Source organism: Rhineura floridana, chromosome 1 (genome assembly GCF_030035675.1).
Source record: "Rhineura floridana isolate rRhiFlo1 chromosome 1, rRhiFlo1.hap2, whole genome shotgun sequence".
In the NCBI taxonomy this organism is placed as follows: domain Eukaryota; kingdom Metazoa; phylum Chordata; class Lepidosauria; order Squamata; family Rhineuridae; genus Rhineura; species Rhineura floridana.
In genome coordinates, this window is record NC_084480.1 from 267,193,540 (window position 1) to 267,220,614 (window position 27,075).

General features: G+C 45.7%; 1 protein-coding gene across 9 annotated transcripts in view; it reads left to right on the top strand.

Annotated features, from left to right (window-relative positions):
- Positions 1-27,075, top strand: part of CSPP1 (centrosome and spindle pole associated protein 1) — a 109,926-nt gene that overhangs the window by 44,628 nt on the left and 38,223 nt on the right. For 8 of the 9 annotated variants that reach the window (XR_009759475.1, XM_061600593.1, XM_061600630.1 and 5 more), the window contains 9 exons: positions 124-314; positions 1,714-1,835; positions 4,259-4,340; positions 4,590-4,710; positions 6,480-6,627; positions 8,155-8,307; positions 16,962-17,074; positions 25,882-26,031; positions 26,614-26,763. Coding sequence is in view for 8 of the 9 variants with exons in the window: in XM_061600593.1 (XP_061456577.1) it covers positions 124-314; positions 1,714-1,835; positions 4,259-4,340; positions 4,590-4,710; positions 6,480-6,627; positions 8,155-8,307; positions 16,962-17,074; positions 25,882-26,031; positions 26,614-26,763 (1,230 nt within the window). In the remaining variant the exon portion in view is untranslated. Of the gene's footprint in view, positions 1-123; positions 315-1,713; positions 1,836-4,258; positions 4,341-4,589; positions 4,711-6,479; positions 6,628-6,980; positions 7,037-8,154; positions 8,308-16,961; positions 17,075-25,881; positions 26,032-26,613; positions 26,764-27,075 lie in introns of all 9 variants that reach the window. The other variant, XM_061600649.1, reaches the window with a different exon arrangement.

Sequence of the window (27,075 nt, forward strand, 5' to 3'; positions counted from 1 at the left end):
TAAATTTCAGTACCACTGCACTGCTTTTTGAAAATATTATTCTCTGTTTCAGCAATGATTCATAGTATTTAACTTGCTTGAGTACCATAATACACTAAAAAACAAATCAACATTTCCCTATAGCCCAACAGACTGAAAGAGCTAGGATTAACACCACGAATGTCTGAGGAGAGAATACCACCAGAAAGACCAAGGCCAGCATTTCAAACCCCTACACCTGGACCTATATCCATATCTGCACCTCCTATCTCACCAGTGAATGAAGATTTCCATAGAGGATTGTCCACTACTCTTGGAGAAATGTTGGCTCCTAGGTGACTTTCTATGGTGTTTTCTTTGCAATTGTGTGGTGTTTGGGTAAACATGAAGTATCTTGAGTTTATGGCTTCCGCTACCTTCCAATTTTGGCAGCAGCTGCAAAAAGAAAAGAAAAAATTAAAGTAGTCAAAGTGCTGGGCAGGTGGATCCCAGTGCTCTGATGGGGATACAAATCACTCTCCACAGTCATCAGCTCAATCATTTGATGAGTAGAGAGGGAGCGATCTCTTCTCATGATCTACATAGTTTTGACATACAGTCTCGGCTTAATAAACCAAAATATATACATCTTATATCCTTGTGTGCAGACCTCACATTGTCTCTTCCTTTTTTGGTGCACCATATTAACTCTGGAAGTCTTCTGTTAACCTATACTGTCCTATTATGTCTGAACCAGGAAGCTTTGGTTACCAGATTTGGAACAAGCCAGGATTTTAACTGAACTTCAAACTGTGGTTTAAGTTCCTGGCTTGTTCTGAACCTGGTTACTGTAGTTTCCTGGGTAGGATATTATGGCCCTTTTTCAGCCACATGCCAGTGGTGGTGGTGGTGGGGGGCAGAGGCAAAAGTGAGCAGAGCAACAGATCTGACTCTTTCCTTTGTAAAATCGACTACGTTCCAGCCAAGCAAAAGTCAGAGATTTCTACACCACCCCCACCACTCCTGTCAGCATCTCCATCCAGGCAAGCAGGAGGCATTATTACAGTTCAAAGGCACACTGAAAGTAGGAGTGGAGCAGGGCTGATTAGGGGTGTGACTGGGGGAGGGGCCTGAGGAGTGTCCAGAGGGCTGGATAGAGAAACATAATGGGCCCCATTTCGCCCCTGGGCCTGAGGATCCCACTCTTGCTCTATGTCTACACAATGCAGTCTGTATGTCATCACACACTGCTTTTCCCCACACCTGTCACAGGCAGCCAATGATGTGAGATGGGTGGGGAAGAAATGCACAGTGTGTTTGATTCCATTTCCTACACTGTAAAATTAGACATTACCCAAAATTAGACATTAAGCTTTGGTCTTCTAAAGCAGTACAACTCTTTACCAACCACTACAAGGGGCAGTGGATATAATGAAGACTCTTGAAGCCTTTCTTATGCAGACACGCCTATGCCTGTGCAGATGCTTAAAAAGTTTATTGAGTAGGCAGTCATTTTAATGTTCATTTTGTATTGCTTTTAAAGCTATGTATGTTGTTGTATACTGCCCTGATAGTTTGTGAAAGGGTGATCCATAAATATTTGTATAAATGAATACATGAATGTTAGTCTTTCAGTGAGAAGAATTAATTGATCAAGTAGTAGAATTCTTGCATGGAAACAATGCCCAGATAGTTTTGTTCACATATTTTAAAGCCCCCTTTAAAACATGCTGTGATTTTTTTGTTTGGATTTAGAATTGCACCTTTACCCCCTCCACCTCCACCACCAATTTTGATCGATAACTATAGAACTCCATATGATGATGCATACTACTACTATGGTGCCAGGAATCCTTTGGATCCCAAACTTGCATATTGTAAGTTGGTTAGCTGATATAAACATTTAACCAAATATTCTACAGTATTAACCAAGTATACTGCAGGTTGTTGTAATGTCAAGATAAACTGCTTATTCATGAAATGCTGTTGTGCATTGGGATGGAGGAGAATTATGGAAGCGGCTGGAGGTGAGGCCACATCCACACCATACGTTTATTCCACTATTATTCCACTTTAAACAGTCATGGTTTCCCCCACAGAATCTTGGGAAGGATAGTTTGTGAAGGGTGCTGAGAGTTGTTAGGAGATTCTTATTCCAGAGCTACAGCTGTTAGAGTGGTTTAACAGTCACTCCCTCTTCCCAGAGAACTTTGGGAATTGTAGCTCTTTGAGGGGTATAGGGGGTCTCCTAAGAATTCTCAGCGCCCCTTACAAGCTACACTTCCCAGGATTCTTTGGGGGAAGCCATGGCTATTTAAAGTGGAATAAATGTAAGGTGTGAATATGGTTTGAGAGAGGTGTTCAGAAATCCTCAAGCTGAGGCCAGCCCCCTTTCCAGATTTTGGTTCTAATGGCTTAGGTGCCAATCCTCTCATCTGTCAGTTTATTTAACCCTTTCATAAACTTACCACATTGTAAGTGGGTGGAAGAAGGGAAAACATATGCTGAGGTTAAAGCCAACAGCTGCTTTGAAGCTTTTTTTGCATTTTAACATCTTCCCGCCAGCATGCACTCCAGGAAGTATAGTTTGTCTCCCATAACCCCCCCTTCAGTGATCAGGAAGAATTTTTAAAACTTAAAATGCATAGAGCAGCTTTCCATAGCATAGTTTGATTTCAGCTCCAGCCAGCATGACCAATGTTCAGGGATGATGGGAGTTGCCATACTACAAACATCTGGAGGTCCCCAGCTTGGGGAAGGCTAGTATAGAGTAAGAGTCATCAGTGGAGGCTCTAAGCATGCTCAGAAGCTTTCATTATAGAGACGTGAAGACGTCAGGGGAACCCTTGATCTTTGCAAAACCTTTGGCTGCTGTTCTTCCTCCCTCCTCAAACTTTTATGTTTAAGAAAGATGAAGGGTGGGAGAGGGGTGGGAATAGAGCAGCAAGTTTGTAGGACAGATGTGAGGAAACTCTCATGGGTTGAGTCTGAGCTTTGAGAATTCTCCAGAAAAAGCCCAAGCTCTTAATGACAATTTCCCCCCCAAATATTGGAAATGCCCAGCATGTTCCATGGTGGGCAAGTTTTGACCATTATTTGTCAAATCACTATGGGAACATGGGGATCCAGAGTTTGTGTGAAACAGCTCTAAGTTTAAAACTTACTGTTCCTTTACTTTAATATACAGTTTTTAAAACTGGAAATTGCTCCAATTAATTGTGTACTTTGAAGATACAATATAATAAACTTGGAAAAAATATTTAAGGCTGCAATTCTTTACATGCTTACCTGGATGTAAGCTCCATTCATCATAATGGGACTTAGTCCTATGCATGTTTACTCAAAAGTATGTGGCACTTCAGTACTAGAGACCTGCCACACTTTGCATACAAATTAATTTATTATTGTTCTATTTATTTCATTTTAATCCCTCTCTTTCTCTAAGGAGCTTAGAGGAGAGTATATGGTTTTCCCCTCCCAATTTTATCCTTGGAACATCCCTGTGAAGTAGATCATACTGGACGAGCTTCATAGCTGAGTGGAGATTTGAATCTGGGACTCACAGAGTTAGGCTGCAATCCAGGACACACACACCTGGGAGTAAGTCCCATTTAACTCAGTGGAGCTTGCTTCTGAGTACACATGGATTGCATTGCAGCCTTGGCGTGGTGCCGCTACAACACACTGGTTTTCCTGTTACATAGCCACAACACTGTGCTGTGTTTTGCCTTTGTTTTTTTAAAAAAGCATCCTTTAGAGTTGAGAAGTAGTTTAGTTGGTGGGTGCACGTGGGTGCTTAGCAGCCTCACTTTTTTACTCTAAATTAGACGCTATTTTACTTTTTTCTTCTTTTACAGAAGGTATTGGGAGAGAAAAATCTAAGTACATACACACACATAGAACCAGCAACACAGTGTACTGTGTATCCCATTCAGATTACCAGCCAGCTTTTCCCTCCAAGCAGGGCATTCCAGGCCTCCCTCCTGTTTTTCTCTTCCAACAGTCTAAATTCTGTGACTACTGAGGTGCTCAGTCATCACTCGGCTATTTTGCGGGAGGGGTTTTTTGGCCCCTTATTTCCCCCCCATTTTGGGGGGTACTTTTGGAACCTTGGAGTTCATCAAGCACACAGACACCTCTCTTAGTTTCTCAGTGGTACATTTTTGGCTATAGTCTTGGCGTCACTCACCTGCTGGTTGGCACAATTTCTTGACCTGCCAACATTTTATGTTCATCAGGCCAGATAATAACATTTTACGTCACCAGTAGATTTACATTTTGAATGTCTTCATTGTTTTAGATGGCACAGGTATAGCAGGGGTACAGCCTTCATCTGCACCTCCACCTGTTGATACTGTTCAAAGACCTCCTGCTATGACTGCGTAAGTACTGATAAAGTTATTTTAGCATTGTCTGGCTATTTATTTGAGTGTATGATTTTGAAATGGAATTGTGGGAAATTTGCCAACTTTCGGAACATAAGTTGTGATCTAGAAACAGGTTTCAGTTTTGAAGTTTACTGACTGTATAGGGAAAACTAATGAAGAATCACTTGAGAGACGTTTCAATTAGAAACATCTTTTTGTTTTGTTTAAAATCCTATTGCATTATTGTACTCTTTTTGAATGCAGAAGTAAAATTGGAGAAAGAATTGTAAACGACAGAGCAAAAGGTCTGGGAATATTTCCTGAAGAAAAAACAAAGCCCTCAAGAGAGGCTACTTTAACTTATCAACAAGAATTGCAACAACAGGTGGGAAGCTGAAATTTGTTTGTAAACTATTTTTGTACTTTAAGCTGTTACATTTCTTAAAACAACCTGTTATGCGGAAAGGAAGAGTACTCTAGAACAATCTAATCTATCTCTCTGTTGTGTATTTCTAATCTAAATTCATCTGTGTACCTCTAGTAAGAAATCGGTGTTTGAAATGCATCATCCAGACTTTTCTTCTAGGAAGCTGCCTTATACTGAGTCAGACCACTAGCTCAGAATTGTTTACATCTTGGTTTGTCAGATAATGGGCTTGGACCCACCAGTGGGCCTTGGGCCACTTTCATGTGAGCCTCTGCGCTACAGCTGGCCCAGTGCCTCATTCACCTGCCCCACACTCCAGTTGTGCCATATCCTTTTGTTAGACCAGTGTCAGCACCAGCAACTCAGCTTGCATGCTGAATAAAGATGGCTGGGAGACAGCAAGTTCAGAGTTGGAGGGAGAAGGAAAGAAGGTCTCCTCCGCTGGGGGCAAATGGTCAGAGGAGGTGTTGAAAGAAATTAGAAAAGTGAGATTTCACCTATGCATCTTTTGTTTTCTCCTCTAGGACTTCCTCATATAGCCCAATGAGGAATTTAAGTTGTTGTGGGGTCCAATGTGATACCAATAATATCTGTATTTTATGTTAAACTGGGTTTTATGCCAGTTGCTGGAAACTGCAGGAGGGAAGAGTGCTTTTGCACTCAGGTCCTGCTTTTAGGCTTTCCATGGGTATCTGGTTGGCCACTGTGAGAACAGGGTGTTGGACCAGATGGGCCACTGGCCTGATCCAGCAGGCTCTTCTTTTGTTCTTATGGGAGAACAATCAGTAATCTTACCTATGTATTATTTTAGAGCATTTGTACCCTGCACTTCATCCAGAAAGCTCCCAGTGTGGCTTATGTACAACCAATTAAAACAAAATGGTCCCTTTCCACAGGTATATAATCTGTTAACTTTTTTTTCCCGAGCTAGGACTTAAAAGGGGTCCTTTTGGATCCAAAAAGCACATTGATACTATGCCTCTTCTCCTCACCCCCAGAAAAAAAAGTTGGTGTGCAAAGATATTAAGGACCCGGGGAGAAATCTGGGATCTGAGATTTTATCTTCTGGGCAGGGTGAGCAGCATACAGCTGTCCTCCACTGGTTGTTGGAAACCTTTGCAAAGGAAGTAGAAGAGGAAGCCGAAAATTCTGAAACCTCAAATGCCCCCATTTGCCTCCCTCCAAAGTTTTGGATGCCTCCCAGGTTTTATAGATTGCACCCCAGGAGGGCATATAGTCCTGCCTAAGAATTACTGGCTTAGTCATTTTTAGTGCATCTTGAACGTTTACTAAAATTGAATTAGAAGACAACACTTGTGTATAAATCAAGGGGCTTGATCCAGTTCAGGGTAAGCACATTGCTAGCATATGGAAGGATCCCAACAGAGCCCCATCTCCCCTCCCGCTGCTTTCGCCACTGGCATGCCAGGCCTCTAGGTAGAGTGGGAGCGTTAGGGGGACTATTACGTGCTTTGCAAATATGTATGTTTGTGCATGTGAACACCCACTCACCACTGTGCTGTGTATTGCTATTTATCATATAACTCATACACGCCCACCGAAAGTATGAAAAGACTCCGGGTACTTTTGTTTAGCTGACTTGATGTAGCTGTCTGTCGAAGGAAGAAGATACTATATACTCGCACTTAAAACCCTACTTCAAGCTCAATATTAATTTAACGCATATTAACAAGACATGTAATTGAATGTTCCTTCTTTTTTTGCAGATAAGGGAAAGGGAAGAACGTCGCAGGCAAGAAAAGGAGGAAAAGGAACGGTATGAGGCCAAACTAGAAGCTGAAACGAGAAATTACAATCCTTGGGGAAAAGGAGGTGGTGGTGCTCCTCTCAGAGATAAAAAAGGAAACCTCATAAGTATGTTTGAAAGTCAGGGGATTTTCCTTTTACTTACCTTTATGTTTATATTTATATCTATTTACATTCGTTCAGAAATAAATGTCATTTGATAGGAGAGAAAAATGGATGTGCTACAGCGAATTTACAGCATAGAAGAAATCAGCTCTATTTATTTAGGCAGGTGATCAACCAGTAGTTTCATTTGCTTCTGAGGGAGCTATTTCCATAACAGTGGGACTTTGGCAAAATTCAGGAAGAGGTGGCATTAGGAACATAAGGAAGATGTAAAATGGAAGAGAGAATTCTGTGATGCATTAGGGACAGCTTGTAAGAAGAAATATATATATATGCCTCTTGTTATATATTCTCAGCACGGTGGCAGTTGAGCATTTACAGCCTTTTCATGAAAGCTTGAAGCAATTAAAATGTATGTTGTGTGATGGGAGTCCATTTTTTAATGAATAATTACAAATGCAGCAAATATTAACTGCTATATACAGAAGGTCTGTGTGTGCTGTAGGGATAACTACTTGTGCAGGTAGATATTTTTTAAAAAAACTTTTCAGCCAAAGAGGCAAATTGCTGTTGTTGAAAAAACACCATCTCTTTGACAGTCAAAGTAGTTCTAAAGAAAAAAGAAACCTCTGGTTGTGAGTTCAGAGTCTCCTTTCCACCACATACAGGTAGCTTGTTTGAATCATAGTGGTGGTTTCTTAAATGTGTTTCTGTAGTGTCATAATTGAGTTTGTTTCTCACTTTACATTGATAAAGAATAAACAGTTCTGGATAGATTTTTGTCAAGTTCTTAAAAAAAAGGCTCACCTGCTAACAGTTTGAAACTTTCCTTGTGAGTTTTTTAAAATCGGAATTGTAGATGATATTTATTAGCCACTTTCAGCATTTGGAGACATTGCATATATTGGGTGATATCCAGGGATGCTCAGTTGCTTGCTCAGTGGAAATACACATATGCAGTGGAACTTCTGGTTGTTTCTCTCCACCCTCCAGACCCCCATGTGCCCTCAAAATCTGCTCTGGAGGGCCCCCAATTCTACAGAGCAGATTTTAAGGACGTCTGAGGATCTGCAGAAGGAGAGGAAGGAGAAACTGTTGCATGAGTGGACACTCATTCATGCTGTGTTGGATCTCACTCAAAGTTTTAAAATAAATAATTTGTAAGTAAAGAGGTGATGAATCTGGAGACAACCCTGTAGTGCTGGTAATTAGGCAAATGACAGATAACAGCATTGCACCAATATATTAGAGAACTGAGACTTAAGTAGTCCTTCAGTGCTAACATCTATTTTTAGTAAAAAGTAAAAAAAAGTAAAAAGGGGATCATAACAGAATGTTACTTTGATTTTTAGTGAGCTTTTAGATAAAGCATTCACTAAGCAGCACATTTAATTCTACCTTGGATTGTGGCCTTTGTGTTTTCCCTTAACTGTAGATCTGAAGAATCATTTCTTGCCTTGGAACTGTGTCATAAACATGCCTCATGTTGGAATAAAATATTATAAATGGCTGTTTCCCCCTTTTCTTCAGCTGACTTGAATATGATGCACAAGCAAAATGAAGATGCATATCATAATCCAGAGGCACGAATATATGAAGATAAAAGGGCTATAGTATCTGTTGACCTAAGTTTGGCCTCTCCAAGACTTGAGAATACAGATGAATCTACAAATAAAATAGCAGGTTTAAATAATACCATATTTTCAGCTGCGAATGTGTGTTATGTCACTGGTCAGAATTATTATCAGTTGCGTGTGTGTGCTGTGTCACCGGTCAGAATTATTATCAGTTGCGTGTGTGTGCTGTGTCACCGGTCAGAATTATTATCAGTTGCAAATGTGTGTTGTGTCGCTGGTCAGAATTATTGTATGTTCTTCCTATGCTGTACTTTCCACTGAAGACAGTCCAATATGTTTCTTTTAATCTTCTTAAATGTGGTATAGTTAATAATATTAGCAACTGTCTGTATTGTTGCACTAATAAATATTTTTGTATCCCTTGCGGCTTCCTGTTTTCCATAGGAGGACTGCCATCAAGCGGGTTATAGCTCCACCTATCATCCGAAGGCAAGAATGTTTTGAAGTCAAGACTAGGGGCGTCAGGCCCCTCCCACTCTCCAGTTCATTCTTGCCTTTCATCCGTACAAGTTTGAATTTATTGATAGCGTAGCTTCTAGATAAGTTTTTGTGTATCTGTGTGACAGGGTGGGAGGTTTGTGTTTGTAGTCCTGTGCGTTTCCTTCCCTCTGTCTTGTCTTAAACTGTTTTGTTTAAAACTGTTTGTTTTATTATTCCTGGGGAATTTCTTTGGGGGGTTCTCCCTTGCCCGTGTTTTTTCCCCAGTACCTAGCCTAACGGCGCCTTAGGGAGACCGCGGCTGCGGTTCCCTCTTCCTCAGGCGGCGGACGCAGCCTTAAACCAGGAGCTTGCGGCTGCAGCTTCCTGTTCTGCTCCGCCGCTTTTTTCGTGCCTTTACGGCTTGCCGCCTACCCCAGGAGCCTGCTGCTGCGGCTCCTTTTGTCTTCAGTCCCTTTGTTCGTTGGTTTGCCGCCTTCCCGGTTACTGCCGCGGCATTTTTCTTCGAGGCGGTTCCTTCAGAACTCCCTCTCCAGGAGCCTGCGGCTGCGGCTCTCCTTCCTTCCCTCTTAGCGGCTCTTATTCGTTGGCTGCTCTGCCTCCCCTGACTTGTTCCGCGGCTTTAAAAATCTCGCCGCGACTGTCTCTAGGAGTCTGCGGCTGCGGCTTATTCCCAATTTCCCTGCTACTGCCCCAACGGCTATGGGGATTTCGCTGGCCGTCCTGCCTCCTTGGCAGAGTCTCTCCTACCTGGCTTTTAAAGCCGCGATTGCGTCTCTCAGCCCCGCAGCTGTAGAACGTATTTGAGGCCGTTCTCTCGCATTTATTTTTTCTGGTCAGCCCCATTTCAGCTCGCTGGTGCTCCTCAGTGTCCGCCATTGCTCCTTCCTCGTCCCTCCACCATTTTTGATCGAATTTTTTCCCGCTCTTTTCACGGGCGCCATTTTGTTTGTCCCTCTTTTCCCGCTCTTTCTGTTTAGCCTATTCAGTACTGAAAAGGGGGTCTAGCTTACAAGGGCTGTGGATAGCAGAGCCAAAGGCTTCTAGTCAGCTCCCACAGCGCGATCTACCCTTTGTGTGTGTGCTGCAGATAGGATCCTACAATCCTACACAGGTTCCTCTACTAAATCTGCTACTGCTGCTGCCTCTTGCAACTATTTGATCCTGTACATTCCCATTTGCTACTGATGCTGCCTACTGCAACTATTGTACATTCTCATCTGTGACTGTCTCATCAAGGCTGTTTTAACTGTACATTCTGCCCCATCCGTGGCCGTGTACCAGGCTGTTTGAACTGTACATTCTGCCCCATTTGTGGCCGTGTACTAAGGCTATTCATACTGTACAAAAGCTGCTTGAACTGTACATTCTGCCCTATCCATGGCCGTGTACCAAGGCTGTTAATTCTGTACATTCTGCCCCATCCGTGGCCGTGTACCAACGCTGCTGAATCTGTACATTCTGCCCCATCCGTGGCTGTGTACTTCGCCATCTGAGCCGGTGCATTCTGCCCCATCCATGGCCGTGTACTGAGCCTATTTGGGTCTGTACATTCTGCCCCATCCGTGGCCGTGTACTGAACCCCTCGGGAATATATGATGGCGGAACAGCCAGTGACAGCTCAGGCAACCAAGCCTAAACAATCTAAGGCAACCAAGCACAAGCACATCAAAGCGGTTGCCAAAACTAAGCATATATCCAGCCACAGCACAACCAAGCGGGCACGCTACATTTCTGTACCGGTTTCTGAGGAGGCTGGCCAGGAACCATTAACAAATCTGTTTAATTCTCCGACCGCATCCTCCGAGGAGGACTTTGCAGGGTTTCCTGACCAGCCAGCAGCCAGCTATCCTCCTCCCATATTACCACCGAGGGCTCATTCCTCTTCTCAGCCTGCTGAACCGTCCATCTCTTTGCCTTTGCAAGCACAACCATCTTCCACACCGGGGCTGCAGCTGTCTCATGAGTTCATATCGCAACTACAAGACATGCTGTCGTTCTTCTCTCAAACACAGGCACAGGCACAAGTCACTGCCGTGCCTCAGCGGAGTGTTTGCAGACAACCCGATGATCTGGGCCACTATGTTCACAATGAGGCAGATCCATCATGTTCTCCAAACCCTTTTGACATTGCCAGGGGCAGGTTTGTCGATGACGTCTCTTGTGGGGACGACCCACCATATGCTATGCAAGCCGAAGGTGACGACTGGAGTGACCAGTCGGAGCAAGAGGAAGATACATCCTATCGTCTGTGATACTTCCGATTATCAGCCCCTTGCTCGCAGAGTACTGAACACCCTTGGTCTACAATCTACACAACCTGCAGCTGCCACTCCCGCAATTAAGGGGGCCAGGGTCCTGAAATCCCCCACACCAGCGGAGCACTACCTTCCTGTGCCAGATCCTTTTGCTAAGCTGGCCAAGGACGAATGGTCTCACCCATTACAAACACGCCGTTTTAACGGCCTTGCGGACAAGCTTTACTCTTCGGTCCGGAATTTACTAGCAAACTGGCCGTCCCTGGCATAGACGAGCCAATCTCCAGTCTAGTTTCTAGCTCCCTTTTGCCGAGGGAAGGAGATTCACATTTAAAGGACGCCACTGAGCGGAGGCTGGACTTCGCCTTACGCAAGAATCATGAGGCCACCACTTTCTCCATGTGAGCTTCTGCATCAGCTGCCATCTTTTCCAGGGCAGCGATGATGTGGTTGGATGTCCTCTTAGATGATCCTAATCCCGATCCTGTCTCTCTGAGGAGGTCACTGGTGAAATTACGCAAGACGGTGGTGTTTGTGGCTGATGCCACCTTGGACGCTAATCAGTTGGGAGCACGAGCTATGGCAGCTCAGGTAGTCGTTCGGCGGACCCTTTGGCTTCGTCACGGGCAAGTGGACTCTACAGCCAGGGTCAACTTGTCAAGGGCACCTTATTCAGGCTCACTACTCTTTGGCGAGGAAGCCCTAAAGGCAGTACTTGTTGACCCCAAGGATGCTCGGAAGCCTGTCTTGGCCGCTGTCAGGAACGTTGATCGCAGGCCCTTCAGACGTTTCACCTCATACCGCACGACCCAGCCCTTTCGAGGAGCGCGGCCCGGGGGACGAGGCCGCGATTTCTGAACCAATGATTTCCGTTCCTCCAGGGGAGTCTGGAACAGATGTTTCCCAGGCAGCGCTCAGTACCAGGGACACAGAGGTGCCTCAACGTCTTCATATCGGGGCGGGTCTCGCCAGCACAGACAGTACTGACGTGATACTGGTCGGGGGCAGACTGCTTCTGTTTGGAGACCATTGGCTGCGTGTGACTCAGATCACCTGGATCAGAGATCTTTTTTGTTATGGCTATGCTCTAGAGTTTTGGACAACCCCTCCAGACAGATTTCATCCCTCTCCTTGCCCCAGGGCACCATCCAGGCACTGCATCATGCAAACAGCCATACATCACCTCTTGGACACAGCGGCAATAGAGCCAGTCCCTACAACAGAGAGGTCGGAAGGGGTGTACTCCCTCCTATTTGCTGTGCCCAAACGAGATCTGTCATGGAGGGCGGTGTTGGACCTCAAGTTCATTAACCGTTTCGTAAAGTATCACAGATTCAAAATGGAATCCCTCCACTCCATTACAAAAAGCCTTCACGAAGGAGACTTCCTGGCTTCTATCGACCTAAAGGAAGCGTATCTCCATGTGCCTATTTGCATAGCCCACAGAAAATTCCTTTGGTTTCCCTTCGGCCCCCAGCATTTTCAGTATCGAGCGATGCCGTTCGGCCTCTCATCTGCCCCGAGAGTATTTACCAAGGTGCTACTCATACTAGTGGCTTACCTCCGACTTCAGGGGGTGCACATCTACCCCTACTTGGACGATCTTTTAATACGGGCGAGTTCGAGGGAGCTGGCTCATCGACATCTAAAGCTCACGCTCCATGTCATGCAGACCTACGGCTGGCTAGTCAATTTCGACAAAAGCCATCTCCAACCAACCCAACGCCTACAACATCTAGGGGCGATGTTAGACACCCGGCAGGCGACGGTGCTCCTGTCACCAGACCGCATAACTGCTATCATAGACATCGCAAGATCTCTGATGTGCCACGCAACCGCAGATGTCATGCTTCTAGCCAGGGCTCTCGGAATGTTGGTATCCATCATCCATATTGTGCCATGGGCTCGAGCTCATACTCGCCACCTTCAGTGGGCTTTGTTGCCGTTTCAGCAGGACATTGCCAGGTCAAATCATCGAACAATTCCCTTGAGCCCCGCACTGCGTCTTTCATTACGCTGGTGGACGAGGGTCCAACATCTCACCCAGGGCACTCCGTTCAGAGAACCCTGCAGGACTGTTATCACCACAGATGCCAGTCTCCTCGGCTGGGGAGCCCACTGCAACTCCCAGTTCGTTCAGGGGGTTTGGACCGCAGTAGAGCAGACTCAGAGCATCAATTGGCTGTCCACTTAGCTCTGCTCCATTTTCAGTCACTGTTCCCCTTGGACCATGTTCTCATTTGAACAGACAACACGTGTGCAAAATCACATTTAAACAGACAGGGGGGAACCAGGTCCCGTTCTCTGCAGAACCTAGCTTACCTCATCTTCGACTGGGCAGAACAACATCTACAATCCTTGAAAGCAGAACATCTCAGAGGAATTTGGAATATGACAGCAGACTGGCTCAGCAGACAACAGGTCTTTCCGGGAGAATGGAAACTCATCTGACTATTTTCCATCTTCTCCAGCGTCGGTTCGGTGTCTTCTCAGTCGACCTGTTTGCCTTCAGTCGCAATTGCCAGCTACCCAGGTACTTTGCACAATGCCTGGACACGACAGCAGAAGTGGTGGATGCTCTGTCACTACCGTGGCCAGATGGCCTATTGTATGCCTTCCCTCCAATACCACTGTTAGCCAGAACTTTGAGGAAGGCGCGGCACGAGAGGGCACAGCTGGTTCTGATAGCACCATATTGGCCCCGTCGACTGTGGTTCTCGGATCTCCTTGCAATGTCGGTGACGGACCCTTGGACACTCCCAGTCAGGCCAGACCTTCTATCCCAGGGCCCAGTATGGCATCAGGACCCCAATTGGCTCAACCTAACAGCGTGGCTTTTGAACGGGGACATTTGAGGTTGGCTGGCCTGTTTGACACTGTTATTGACATTATCTTGGCCTCGAGAAGACCATCTACCACTCGTATATATCAACATACTTGGGTGACATTCTCCAGGTGGTGTCAGTCCCAGCACCTCGATCCTTTCCAGGCCACAATACAACAGGTGCTGCAATACCTTCATAGGGGCCTCATGATGGGACTTAGACCCAACACCTTACGTCGACATGCGTCCACTCTGTCGTCCATTCTCTCAGTGTCCTCCACTGGTGCCCCTATTGCCTCACACCCGTTCATCAAACGCTTTCTGATGGGAACCGCTCTACGCTCACCGGCTGTAGTCCACCGTTTTCCCTCATGGAGTTTGTCGAAGGTCCTGCAGGCTTTACAACGCCCTCCGTTTGAACCCCTTAGGACTGTGCCTTTACGTCTGTTGTCATTCAAGGTCTTGTTCTTGATCACGATCACCTCTGCGAGACGAGTTTCGGAACTGGGCGCATTATCTTCTGCCCGCCATCTCTGTGTCTTCCACAAGGACTCTGTTGTGCTGAAAACTGACCCTTCCTTCCGTCCCAAGTTCGATTCAGTTTTCCATTGCAACCAGGACATTGTTCTTCCTTTTGTCCGAAACCTACCCATCCTCTCGAGAAGGCTTGGCATTCGTTGGATGTTTGGAGGGCTCTCAAGACCTACCTGTCTCGGACCCAGGATATACAACGAACTGAGTCTTTGTTTGTATTCTTTCACCCAAGGTCTATGGGGCATAAAGTAGCTAATTCCACCTTATCCCGCTGGTTGCGTGCATGTATTGCCTTAGCTTATGAGTCCCTTAAGCTTCCAGTTCCAGCTAGCATAACAGCTCATTCCACTAGGTCAGCGGCCACTATGGCTGCTTTTGCTACCAACGCTCCTGTTGCTGATATTTACAGAGCTGCTGTTTGGTCTACCCCACACTCGTTTATAAGGCATTACAAAATAGATCGTTATGCCTCTGCCGCTGCCTCTTTTGGCAGACAAGTGTTGCAACAGGTTCTTAATGATGATTAGCATGTGGGTGGTCCCTCCCTCTTATGGGCTGCTTTGGTACATCCCGCTTGATGGCAGTCCTCCTATGGAAAATGGACCATTGGTCTCACCTGAAGGGGGATTTTCATAGGAGGACTGCCATCATGACCCTCCCGGTTGGAGGATGCCTAGATACTTTTTGGGTTTTTTTCATATATTCCTGTTACGCTATTATATTTAGATTTACTAGTGAAGTCAAGACTGCTATTACTGTTATATCGCTACGTTAGAGTCATACTATTAGGATTATTGCTATTGTGTTATGTCTTTGCTGGTAGGCCTGTTGGCCTTTTTTCCTGCATTTTTAGATATCTCTCTTTGGACTCGCTGCGAATGAACTGGAGAGTGAGAGGGGCCTGACGCCCCTAGTCTTGACTTCAAAACATTCTTGCCTTCGGACAATAGGTGGAGCTATAACCCGCTTGATGGCAGTCCTCCTGTGAAAATCACCCTTCAGGTAAGACCAATGGTCCATTCTCCAGTGTAAAAGCATTCTGTGCTTGCTCAAAGAGTTCTTTGAGCATTTACAGAGTGTCCTCTTTCAAAAGAAGGAGAACAGGAAACTCCTCTGCATGCATTCTAACCACTGGATCACGTGTAAAACCTTCAGCGAGTGTTATATTAGAGCCACCCCCTTTATTTCCTGCTCTTTTAACAGCTGAACACAGCTGTTCAGGCACAAATAATTCTGGGAAGAAGAAATGTGGTAGCCCTATTTCAGGGTCTTTTTGCTGGTTTGTGTGTAGAAGTGCAAGTCTTTTGAAAAATGTTTCATTCTTAGTTTTGCTTTCAGTACGTGAAATTAAAAAGGGGATTTTGTTAAGAGTTCAAAAAATGCTCGAGAAATAGTATTATTTGGGAATATGATAGTTAGAGCTTGATTATGTTCCACTATTGATATGCATGGGTTGCAGCCACTTAATATAATATTCCTTGTAAGCATGACCCAGGAAACTAATGCTAAGTAGTTTGGTTGTGTGCAATATCTCTGTGTGCAGTACCCTAGCCTACAAATATTTTATATTTTTACTAACTAGTCAGTCACAATGAAAACTATTTTTAGAACAGTCATCAGATGATTATATGTCTGGGTTCACTGTGTCTTGACAAGGTATACAAGACACTTAAATGCATTTTTCAGTTCGCGACAAGAAACTCTAGTAACCCACAAGCTAATTATTGGATTTGCTTATTTTGTCAAGCTAATTATTAGATTTGTCTTTAAGGGGTCTCACCATCTTGAAAGCTGGCCACATGGAAGTACTGGAGGTAGATCTATATCTGAAGATGCTAGTATCTTCAGTTTTGTAATCAAAATATTTTCTAAATGTACAAATTATTTTTATAAATTACAAATGAGGGAATTCAGAAATCAAATGCTACAATTGCTTATGCGGATGGTATTACCAGATATATTTTCACCGTGCTGTTAGTTGATTTCAAAAAATTAATAAACAGGAATATGTGGCAAATATTTTTTGAAGCTTAGAACACCATGGGCATAGTGCACAAATGCAGACAGTTCCCACAGGCTCAACAGGGTCTGTGTCTCCTGTCTCCCTGCCTACACCTATACAGAGGTATAGGCACAGACTGAACCACAGGGTCTTGGGGGCATGGGCGATCTGTGCACACTTTCAACCATTTTCTCTGTACACATTCAACCCTTATCTCTGAACACACATAGCCTGGTCAAGTTGTTTATGCTTTGATAGGGTATACTTTAAGTGCTCATTAACCTCCCATTCCCCCAGTGGCCTGTTCCACATCCTGTTTCTGTGTTCTGCACATGTGTAGACAAGTGGATGAGGGAACAGAGGTTCTTTCACATTTCTGGAAATCTCTATACATGATTTTTTTTGCCCACAATTTAATTCAGGTCTTTTAGATTTTGCTGGTTTTAGAGTAGAGCAGTTGCTGACTAGTTTCATTTGGTGCCCTCTTATGCAAGTGGAATATTTCCATAACTCCTAATGCAAGTTTTGCTGAATAATATAACCAGTGTTATAATATTCTTTGAAGCAAGGTATTAAACAATATTGAAAGGTTCTGTGAAATGACAGGTTTACCAATGCTTGCAAATCATTTCTTTTAAAAATAGGTTTTACATATACACAAATATCCCCATTTGCTCGTGGTAATGTTTTTGGTGAGCCCCCAACACCGGAACAGCTTAGGCGTCAAGAATCATATAAGAACTTCCTTCGTTTTCAGGTGAGTGTGTATATCAGTATTAAATGGGCTTCTACTAGGAGAAAGGGCAGGATATAAATCGAATGAATGAATGAGTGAAGTGAAAGGTTTTTCCTCATTTAGCAAATGTATTAATAAATATGGCTTTTAAGGGTTTTGCAAAGCAATGATGCTCATACTTTTAATAAATTAACAGGAATGTACTTTTTCTTGTAGGAGCTTACAAATTTATAGCAACCCCATTCTCCAAGTGCCAATCCTTTCATAAAGCCAGAACTGCACAAGAGAGATATTATCAGGCTTGGGGATAGTTTGCAAAGTACCCCCCTAAAACAAAACTTTAGTGGAAACCCCGGGGGGGGGGTCACAACAGACCTGGGAGAACTGACCATGCTCAGTGGCCACAGACAACTGAATGCTGAGAGGGGTAAAGAGGAAGCTCCCTGAGAATGTATGGAAATGAAATAAGTACCCTGAAAACGGCATGGCTGCCAGGAACTTTGCACAGGAGAACTTCAAACTGCAACGTTTTATTTCACTTGTGAAGAATTTATTTTTCATGAAAGTGTTTTCTCCATAACCGCTCAGGCATGAATCATGTATAGCAGAACTAGGGAGCCTCTGAGCCATATGCCAAATCGGGCACCTTCTTCATTTAATTCCAGTTATCTTTTTCAAATGTGTGCGCTGAAAGTACAGTGAGTAAGAGACATAAGCACGTTTTTTGGGGGTAGGGGGTGGCAGCGGAAATGCAGCTGGGTGTAGAGGCAAACTTAGAAGCTCCTGAGAGGATTGTTGAGTTGCTTGGCTAGCCCTATTGCTGGGTGAAGTCCATCAGACTCTAGGCCTTATGTTTAGCACCAGTATGTGCTTTGACCATCAACTTGTAGAGTGCTACTACTAAGGGGAGAATAAAGTCCTCCTTGTTCCCCATATTGTCTTGGTCAGCTGCTATATCAGGTAACATATCTATGCCTCTGTTCGCAGAAGTGTAAGAAGCATGGTAATATCAGTGGAAACAGCTAACACAGTGATTTTACAGAGGCCTTGGTAGCTGCTTTACCACCCAGTGATCATGATGGTCACAATTGATGCCTCCATATTAGCCACGAATGGAAGGAACCAATTAGCCTGAGTTGATGGCAGGAAAGTTGTGATGTCATGGAACCTACCTCACGCATTCCTGCTTTTCCTTAGGTAGTCCAACATCACGTAGGATATAGCGCCATCTAGCGTCCGAAGGCAAGAATGGATCGAAGTCAAGACCTGGGGCATCGAGCCCCTCCCACTCCAGTTCATTCTTGCCTTCCTTCGTTTGAGGTGTTTGGATCTTCTACTGTAGCTAAGTTTGAGCGTGTGGGACTGTCAAAATTCTTCTTGTTTCTTCTCTCCCTCACCCTCTTTTTATATTGTCTGGGACCTTATTTTTGGGGGGGGATTTTTATTTTTACCTCACTTTGTTTCCCCCTTTTGGTCCATTTGCTGAGGAATCCGGCGGCTGCTGTTTTGCTTTTGGCTCCCGTCTCCCAGAGAAGAGCCTGCCTTGAGAGCCGCGGCTGCGGCTCTCTTTTCAGCCTGTGTTTTAGTATTTTTTCCTCTTTGACGGAATCCGGCGGCTGCTGTTTTCCCTTTTGGCTCCCATCTCCAAGAGACAAGCCTTCCCTGAGAGCCGCAGATGCGGCTCTCTTTTCGGCCAGTGTTTTCGTATTTTTTCCTTTTCGATGTCTCCCCACCGTAGGTGACGTCTGATTTTATTGGGCTCCCCTCTCTTTGGGGATGAGCCCTGAGAGCTGTGGCTGCGGCTCTCTTGTCAGCCCTTGCCCTGCCTTGCTGCCGGCTCCTCCAGGCGGCGGCCGTTTTTTCTCGCTTTTTACCTCGCCGGGAGCCACGGCTGCGGCTCCTTTCATAACTGCTTTTTCGGCAGCGGCTGCTTGGGGCTGCGGCGAAAGGCTGCTGCCTTTTTTGCCTGATTTTTGCCTAGAGCTTTCACTTGTTTCGTCAGGAGCCGCGACTGCGGCTCCTTTAACTTCTGCTGTTTTGGCGGGGGCTGCTATTGGGCTGAAGTGATAGGCGGTGGCCTCCCTCGGCAAGGGGCGGTTGGAGCTCGCCTTTGCGGCTCCTCTGCTAGCCTCTTTCTGCCTTGAGGCTCTTCAGGTGGCCGTGGGAGGAATCCCCCCCCAGCTTTTTTCACATTTAAAGAGCGTCATTGTTTATACACTGCGCTTGGAGCTCACCCTTGCTCCTCCTCCCCTATCTGTCTGCCTGATTACTGCCGCAGCCATTACAGGCCTTCTAAAGCACCAGGAACCCTTGCCTGCCCACCATTGTGCCTTCTTCCCGGCCACCATTTTGATTGAAATTCCCGCCCTTTTTCGCGAGCGCCATTTTGATCTGCTCATTTTTCCCGCCCTTTCTGTTCTCCTTCACTTGTTTGTACAGTTATTTAGTCAGGCTATCCAAGTGCCTGTAGGACTTATTTTTACAACAAGTGCCTCTGCACAGCAACTGCATATTCGGACTGCACCTTGAAATTATCTGCGCCGCAGCTGCATATTGGAACTGTACGCTACACCGCACCCCCCACCTCTGTGCGCGTGTTGGTGAAAGTCCCTTGCCACACCGCACCCCCCACCTCTGTGCGTGTGTTGGTATAGCATTGCTGGGCGCTCAGAATGGCGGATCAACACTCAGATGCACATTCAGCAGCGGCTAAGAGACCCTGCAAGTCCTCGCATCATAAGTCTGCAAATCAAAAACTGCCCAGGCTGCACTCCAAGGCCGTGGCTAAACACCTGTCTCGCCACAGTGCCACCAAAAACACACATTACATTTCTGTGCCACATTGTCAAGCTGCTAACCAAGAGCACTTGACAGCACTCTTTCACTCTCCAGCTGGGTCATCTGAGGATGACTTCGAGGGGTTTCCTGACCAGCCTGGGGTCTGCCACTCACAATCTAGCCTGCCGCTCCAGCCCAGAGAGCCCACTGTTGCTGTTCCTCCACAAGCACAACCGCCTGCTGGTCGGCTATCAGGGCAACTACCTGCCTCTGTACCAGGACTGCAGTTGTCTCCTGAATTCCTGATGCAGTTGAAAGATATACTAAGCCTCTTCTCAGATCAGTCGAGAGTCCAGACAGCTCCATTGACTCAGCACAGCGAACAGCACCCTTCCTGTGCCGCAGCCCCATGTGGCTGTTCTGATGTGGTATTGCTCCCCTCGCCCAACCCGTTTGACGTTGCTAGAGGCAGGATTGGAGATGACATCCCTGGGTTGAAGGACCCAGATTATTCTCTTCAAGCCGAAGGGGATGAGTGGAGTGACGAGGCAGACTTCGAGGAGGACACCTCATATCGCCTATTTGATGCGGCCGACTTTCTTCCACTATCTTGCAGAGCTCTGGGCACATTGGGCCTTCAAACTACACAGCCCGAATCTACCACTCTCCCCATGAGGCTAAAGTCCTTAAGTCTCCAAAATCTTTGGATCATTACCTTCCTGTGCCGGACCCCATTGGCAAGCTGGCCAGGGAAGAGCTGGATCATCCTCTGCAGGCACGCCGCTTTTCCATTATGGCCAAAAGGCTCTATGCACTGGACCCAGACTTTATGAATCGCTTGCTTGTTCCAGGCATCGACGAGCCAGTCTCCAGTTTAGTTTCGCGCTCGCTCCTTCCAAAGCAAGGGGAATCACAACTAAAGGACCCCTTTGAATGCCACATGGACTATGCCTTGCGTAAAAACCACAAGGCTACTGCCTTTACTATTCAGGCGTCTGCTTCAGCTTCCATATTTTCAAGAGCGGCTATGATGTGGCTAGACGAACTCTTGGATTATCCCGAACCAGACCCTGTTAAGCTCCGCAAGGGCCTGGTAAAATTACACAAGACAGCAGCCTTCGTAGCCGACGCCACACTGGATGCCACCCAGCTGGGCGCGTGAGCTCTAGCCTCACAGGTGGTAGCTCTACCCTTTGGCTCAGGCACTGGGACGCTGATTCTACGGCCAAGGGCAACTTGTCTAGAGCACCCTTTTCTGGGTCTTTACTCTTTGGAGACGAAGCCCTCAAGGCGGTCTTGGTAGACCCTAAAGACAGCCGAAGGCCAGTATTGGCCACTTCTAAGAGAGAGGATCGTAGGGCTTTCAGACATTTCACCCCATATCGCTTCTTTCAGCCCTTTCGAGGAGCACGGCCTGCAGGGCGAGGCCATGACTTTCGATCTTCTGGTTTCCGCTCCTTCAGGGGATCCTGGAACAGGCAACGTTTCCAAGCCAGAGCACAGAACGGGGGAAGTCAAGGGGCCTCAACTTGAACTTATGGCAGGGGAGCTCATCAGCGAAGACAATACTGACGCTTTCCCTGTGGGGGGCAGATTGCTAATGTTTGCAAGTCACTGGTTATGTCTGACACGGGTCGCTTGGGTCAGAGATCTATTCCTCCATGGTTACGAACTGGAATTTTGGCTGACCCCTCCAGACAGGTTCATTCCATCCACTCTACCCAGAGTTCGAGACAGGTGCCGGATCATGCGGGAAGCCATAACCCATCTTCTCGACACAGCTGCAATAGAACCTGTACCACTGGAGGAGAGAGCACAAGGGGTTTACTCCCTCCTATTTGCAGTTCCCAAGCGAGATCAGTCATGGAGGGCGGTACTAGATCTCAAATTTGTCAACCATTTCGTGAAATACCAACGGTTCAAGATGGAGTCCCTGGCGTCAATTGTAGAGGCGCTACACGAAGGGGATTTTCTGGCTTCCGTAGATCTCAAAGAAGCTTACCTTCATGTGCCCATCTGTCCAACCCACAGACGTTTCCTGCGATTTGCCTTCGGCCCCCATCACTTCCAATATCGAGCAATGCCTTTCGGTCTGTCGTCGGCCCCGTGACTATTCACCGAAGTGCTGCTAACCCTGGTGGCTTATCTCCACCTCCAGGGAGTCCACATTTATCCTTACTTGGACGATCTGTTAATTCGAGCGAGTTCCAGAGATTTGGCCCTCTTTCATGTCCACTCTGCTCTTACGTCTCTATGCACCCATGGTTGGCTGGTCAACTACGACAAAAGTCAACTACTACCAACTCAGAGATTACAACATTTGGGTGCAATTCTAGACACCACGCAGGCCATGGTCTTTTTGTCACCAGATCGAATTACAGCCATAACACAGACGGCTCTACACCACACATGTCGTTCGAGGGTGGACTTAATGCTTCTGGCAAGGGCTCTGGGAATGTTTGTCTCGACCATTCACATCGTGCCATGGGCTCGGCATCACACTCGACCCTTACAGTGGGCCTTACTCCATTTCCAACAGGACATTGCCACGTACGGTTCACCTGCACCCATCTCTGCAGACCTCTTTCCATTGGTGGGCTAAGGCCAAAAATCTCAGACTGGGAACCCCGTTCCGAGAACCAGACAGGACCATACTCACCACAGATGCCAGTCTGTCCGGATGGGGGGCCCATTGCAATTCCCAGTATGTTCAGGGAGTGTGGTCCAACACGGAAGCAAGTCACAATATCAACTGGCTGGAACTAAGAGCGGTCCATCTGGCTCTTCGGCATTTTCAACCCTTGTTCCTTCTGGAACACGTATTGATTCGCACGGACAATACTTGTGTGAAATCACATCTGAACAGACAAGGGGGCACCAGGTCACAGTGCCTCCAGGCGGAAGCGTCTCAACTCTTCCAATGGGCCGAAATACATCTACTTTCACTGAGAGCAGAACATCTCCGAGGTGTTTTAAACGTTGCGGCCGACTGGCTCAGCAGACAACAAGTGATCCTGGGAGAATGGAAGCTATACCCCATGGTGTTCAGCCTTCTCCAACGACGGTTCGGCATCCTCTCGGTGGATCTGTTTGCATCCAGTCACAATTACCAGCTCCCTCGCTACTTCTCCAGGTATCTGGACAACGATGCGGAATCGACGGATGCACTGTTGACTCAGTGGCCAGCAGGCCTCCTATATGCTTTTCCCCCGATACCGCTATTGGGCAGGACCATCAGGAAGCTGCGACGCGAAAGGGCCCATCTGATCTTGATAGCACCGTACTGGCCTCGTCGGCCGTGGTTCTCCGACCTGCTCTCCCTTTCAGTGACGGAGTCTTGGAGGTTGCCACTCAGACCAGATCTTCTATCTCAGGGCCCGATTTGGCATCCAGATCCCGAATGGCTCAATCTGACAGCGTGGCATTTGAACGTGGACATTTGATTCATTCGAGACTGTCAGGAAGTTGTGGACACAATTCTCGCATCTCGAAAGCAGTCGACCTCTCGGGTCTCCCAGAGCACCTGGTCTACCTTCGCTAGTTGGTGTGACTCTCAAAACATTCTACCATCTCAGGCCAAGGTTCAACATCTACTGCAATTTTTACATAGAGGCCTGAAGATGGGACTGAAACCTTACGCCGCCACGCCACCACAATTTCATCTATTCTCTCCATCACGTCTCCTACTATTCCTATGGGTTCACACCCACTGGTCAAATGTTTTTTGAAGGGGGCCGTCCTGCTGTCGCCAGCAGTTTGTCATCGCTTTCCTTCGTGGAAAGGAAAGCCCTGCAGCGCCCTCCTTTTGAGCCCCTTCGATCTGTGCCTTTACGTCTTTTGGCCTTCAAAGTCCTGTTCCTCGTGGCGATCACCTTGGCGAGAAGAATCTCAGAGTTGGGGGCACTGTCCTCGGCCCGCCATCTCTGTATTTTCCATAAGGACTCAGTGGTACTACGTCTAGATCCTTCCTTCCGTCCCAAGGTCATTTCGGCGTTCCACTGTAACCAAGACATTGTTTTGCCTTCGGTCTGTCCGGATCCTGTTCATCCACTCGAGAAGGCCTGGCACTCGCTAGATGTCCGGAGGGCCCTCAAGACATACTGTCAACGGATTCCTTATTTGTATCCTTTCACCCGCGTACTCTGGGGCAAAAGGTGTCTAGCTCTATGTTATCTTGTTGGTTGCGTGCCTGTATTGCATTGGCATATGAGTCCCTTGAGCTGCCAGTGCCTCGTAACATAACGGCACATTCCACTAGGTCAGCTGCCACTATGGCTGCCTTCGCAACCAATGCTCCTCTAGCTGAGATTTGCAGAGCGGCTGTATGGTCTACCTCAAATTCTTTCATAAGACATTATAAGATAGACCATTACGCTTCTGCTGATGCCTCATTCGGGAGGCGTATTTTACAACAGGTTATTTCTGCTAAGTAGCCAAGAGGCGGTCCCTCCCTATTAGGGGCTGCTTTGGTACATCCCACATGATGTCAGACTACCTAAGGAAAATGTACCATTGGTATCACCTGAAGGGTGATTTTCTTAGGTAGTCCGACATCACGGCCCTCCCTTTTTGGAGGATTTGGGGTTTTTTGCTACCACTTATTACTCTTCAGTGTTATAATATTTAAACTTTTTTACCAAGTCAAGACCAATTTGGACCTGTTTAATATGCTTGCGATCTTTGGGTCATGTTTTGGGACACTGTTTCCTTGCTGTTAGGCCCGTTGGCCTTTTATGTCTTTTCAGATATGTCTCTCACTTCGGTCTAGTCACAAATGAACTGGAGTGGGAGGGGCTCGATGCCCCAGGTCTTGACTTCTATCCATTCTTGCCTTCGGACGCTAGATGGTGCTATATCCTACATGATGTCAGACTACCTAAGAAAATCACCCTTCAGGTGATACCAATGGTACATTCTAGTCTGCAGATTTCAAACTGATTTTTTCTTTTCTGGCAGACATAACTTGGCATTATATCTGTTAGAATAAATAAATTAGTCACTGAAAATTAGGCGGTGTTTCCTTACTTAAGGTAATAAAATGGTTGGACCTCAAGTAGAAATCCAGTTTATCAGCAGGGTACATTGTTGTTGTTGTTATGTGCCTTCACGTCGATTACGACTTACGGCGACCCTATGAATCAGTGACCTCCAAGAGCATCTGTCGTGAACCTCTCTGTTCAGATCTTGTAAGTTCAGGTCTGTGGCTTCCTTTATGGAATCAATCCATCTCTTGTTTGGCCTTCCTCTTTTTCTACTCCCTTCTGTTTTTCCCAGCATTATGGTCTTTTCTAGTGAATCATGTCTTCTCATGATGTGTCCACATAGAATTCTCTCTGGCGACAGACATATGTGTATCTGAGCTGCAGAACAATATAATTTGCATGCTGCTTTCATGAAGATGAGGAATGAGAAGTTAGAGCTGCTGGGCAAGCTGCCCTTAACTATAAAAAACAAACACTGTTGAGGGCTTGTTTACCCACAAATGTGGACTCATAGTCCAGCCCATTACATTTTTTATAGTAGACTCTTGCTTGAGAACAGAATGGTCTATAGAGAAAAGTAAAATTGACATTGTGTGTATGTTATGTGCCTTCAAGTTGATTATGACTTATGGTGACTTATTGAGATTACTTTCCACTTTATTTCTTTGCCTTTTAGTTGTCATCAACTGCTTGCATTTATGTTCTATAACAAGAAGAGCTAGAAATATTTTAGAAAGAAAGGAAGGTGGGATTGTCAAGCCTACTAGAATAGCTGGCAGCCTGTATAAAATGTGGGAAGTGCAGAAGGTTATATGCTAGATGACTTGATGGTATCAAGGGAATCTTTGGTTATGAAATATGTCTCAGAGCAAAAAAAATCTAAGGATTTCATTTATCAGTGCACGGAGATATAAGGCTTTCATTTATTGGTGCACAGAGATAGGTAGGCTTCCACTCATTGACAGTGATGATGCAGATCTTAAGTTGATTTATGGAATCTCCTTTGTGTAAAGGACAATATTCTTAGCTGTACCACAGCAGATAAACACTAGGTCTTTTCCTTTCTAGATTGAAGAGAAAAGAAAAAGAGAAGAAGAAGAGCGTGAAAAACGAAGACTTGAAGAAGAAAGGGAAGAACAAAGACTAGCTGAGCAGCGGGCTAGAATTCAGAGAGAATTTGAAGAGGAACTAGAAAGGAAACGAAGGAGAGAGGAAGAGGTGTGGTATCTAACTTCTATAGATGCGTTAGGTATCCTTCCTTAAAGAGAATCGTGCCCCAGAAATGGAATAAAGGAATCTCATTAAAGAAAATGAGACTCAGTGTAACAGTCATAATGCTAAAAGATGTCAGGGAAGGAATTCCCAAAAGCCATCTTCCTTCATTGTATATCAGGTCCTAGCTTGCATCTTCAGAACTTGCTAGCTAACTAGTGACTGAGTGGATTATATTTGCTATTTTTCACCACTCCAACTATACTTTAATGCCATAAATGGATACAAATAAGGCTTATTGATTTAAGGGGGGATACATTTCTAAGTAAAAGGTTCTGGCTGTTAGGCTCCTTTCACTTGCGGGTGTTCTGGGCATGTGTCTGGCTGGCACCCCTACGCATGGACGAGTTTCCCTCTTCCCGATTGGGTTAGGGCAGGTTTTGCAGATGCATCTCTAGTGCAGTCATGTAATTGCTCCTGATTTATCAGTGAAAGAGAGCTTTATATTCTCAATTTTTCAAATTATAATTAAAGTTTGCTGAAAATACTTTTGTTTTGCGTTGCATCATCACTTTTTTATCTTTGTAGCAAAGATTAAAAAATGAAGAACTATATCGATTAGCTGAAGAAAGAAGAAAAGAGACAGAGAGAAAAAAGTTAGATGAGGAAGAAAGACAGGATAGACAGCTCCAGCAGAATAGTGAAACTGAAAAACATATAATGATTGAAGAAGAAAAGGTAATCTTATCCCTTATATTCTTCCTTGTGGCTTGGATTCGAGGAGGAACACCTCTTTCTCCACCTTCCCCACCTCTTTAAAATGGGCTCCAGGGGTGTGTGTGTGAGCCCTCCAGAGGGTGTTTTTGAGGGTTGGAGGAACTGTAGACTATTGAAGGGAGAGGTCAGTGGTTACCACCTTATGAGTAAAAGTGTCTCCCAGTTGGAGTTCTGAATCTAAAACTGATTGTTATTTCAAAAGACAAATTGCAAGACAAATTGCATTGAAACCAAGAAATTGCAAGCCTATCTGTAGAGACCATTTGAAGACTA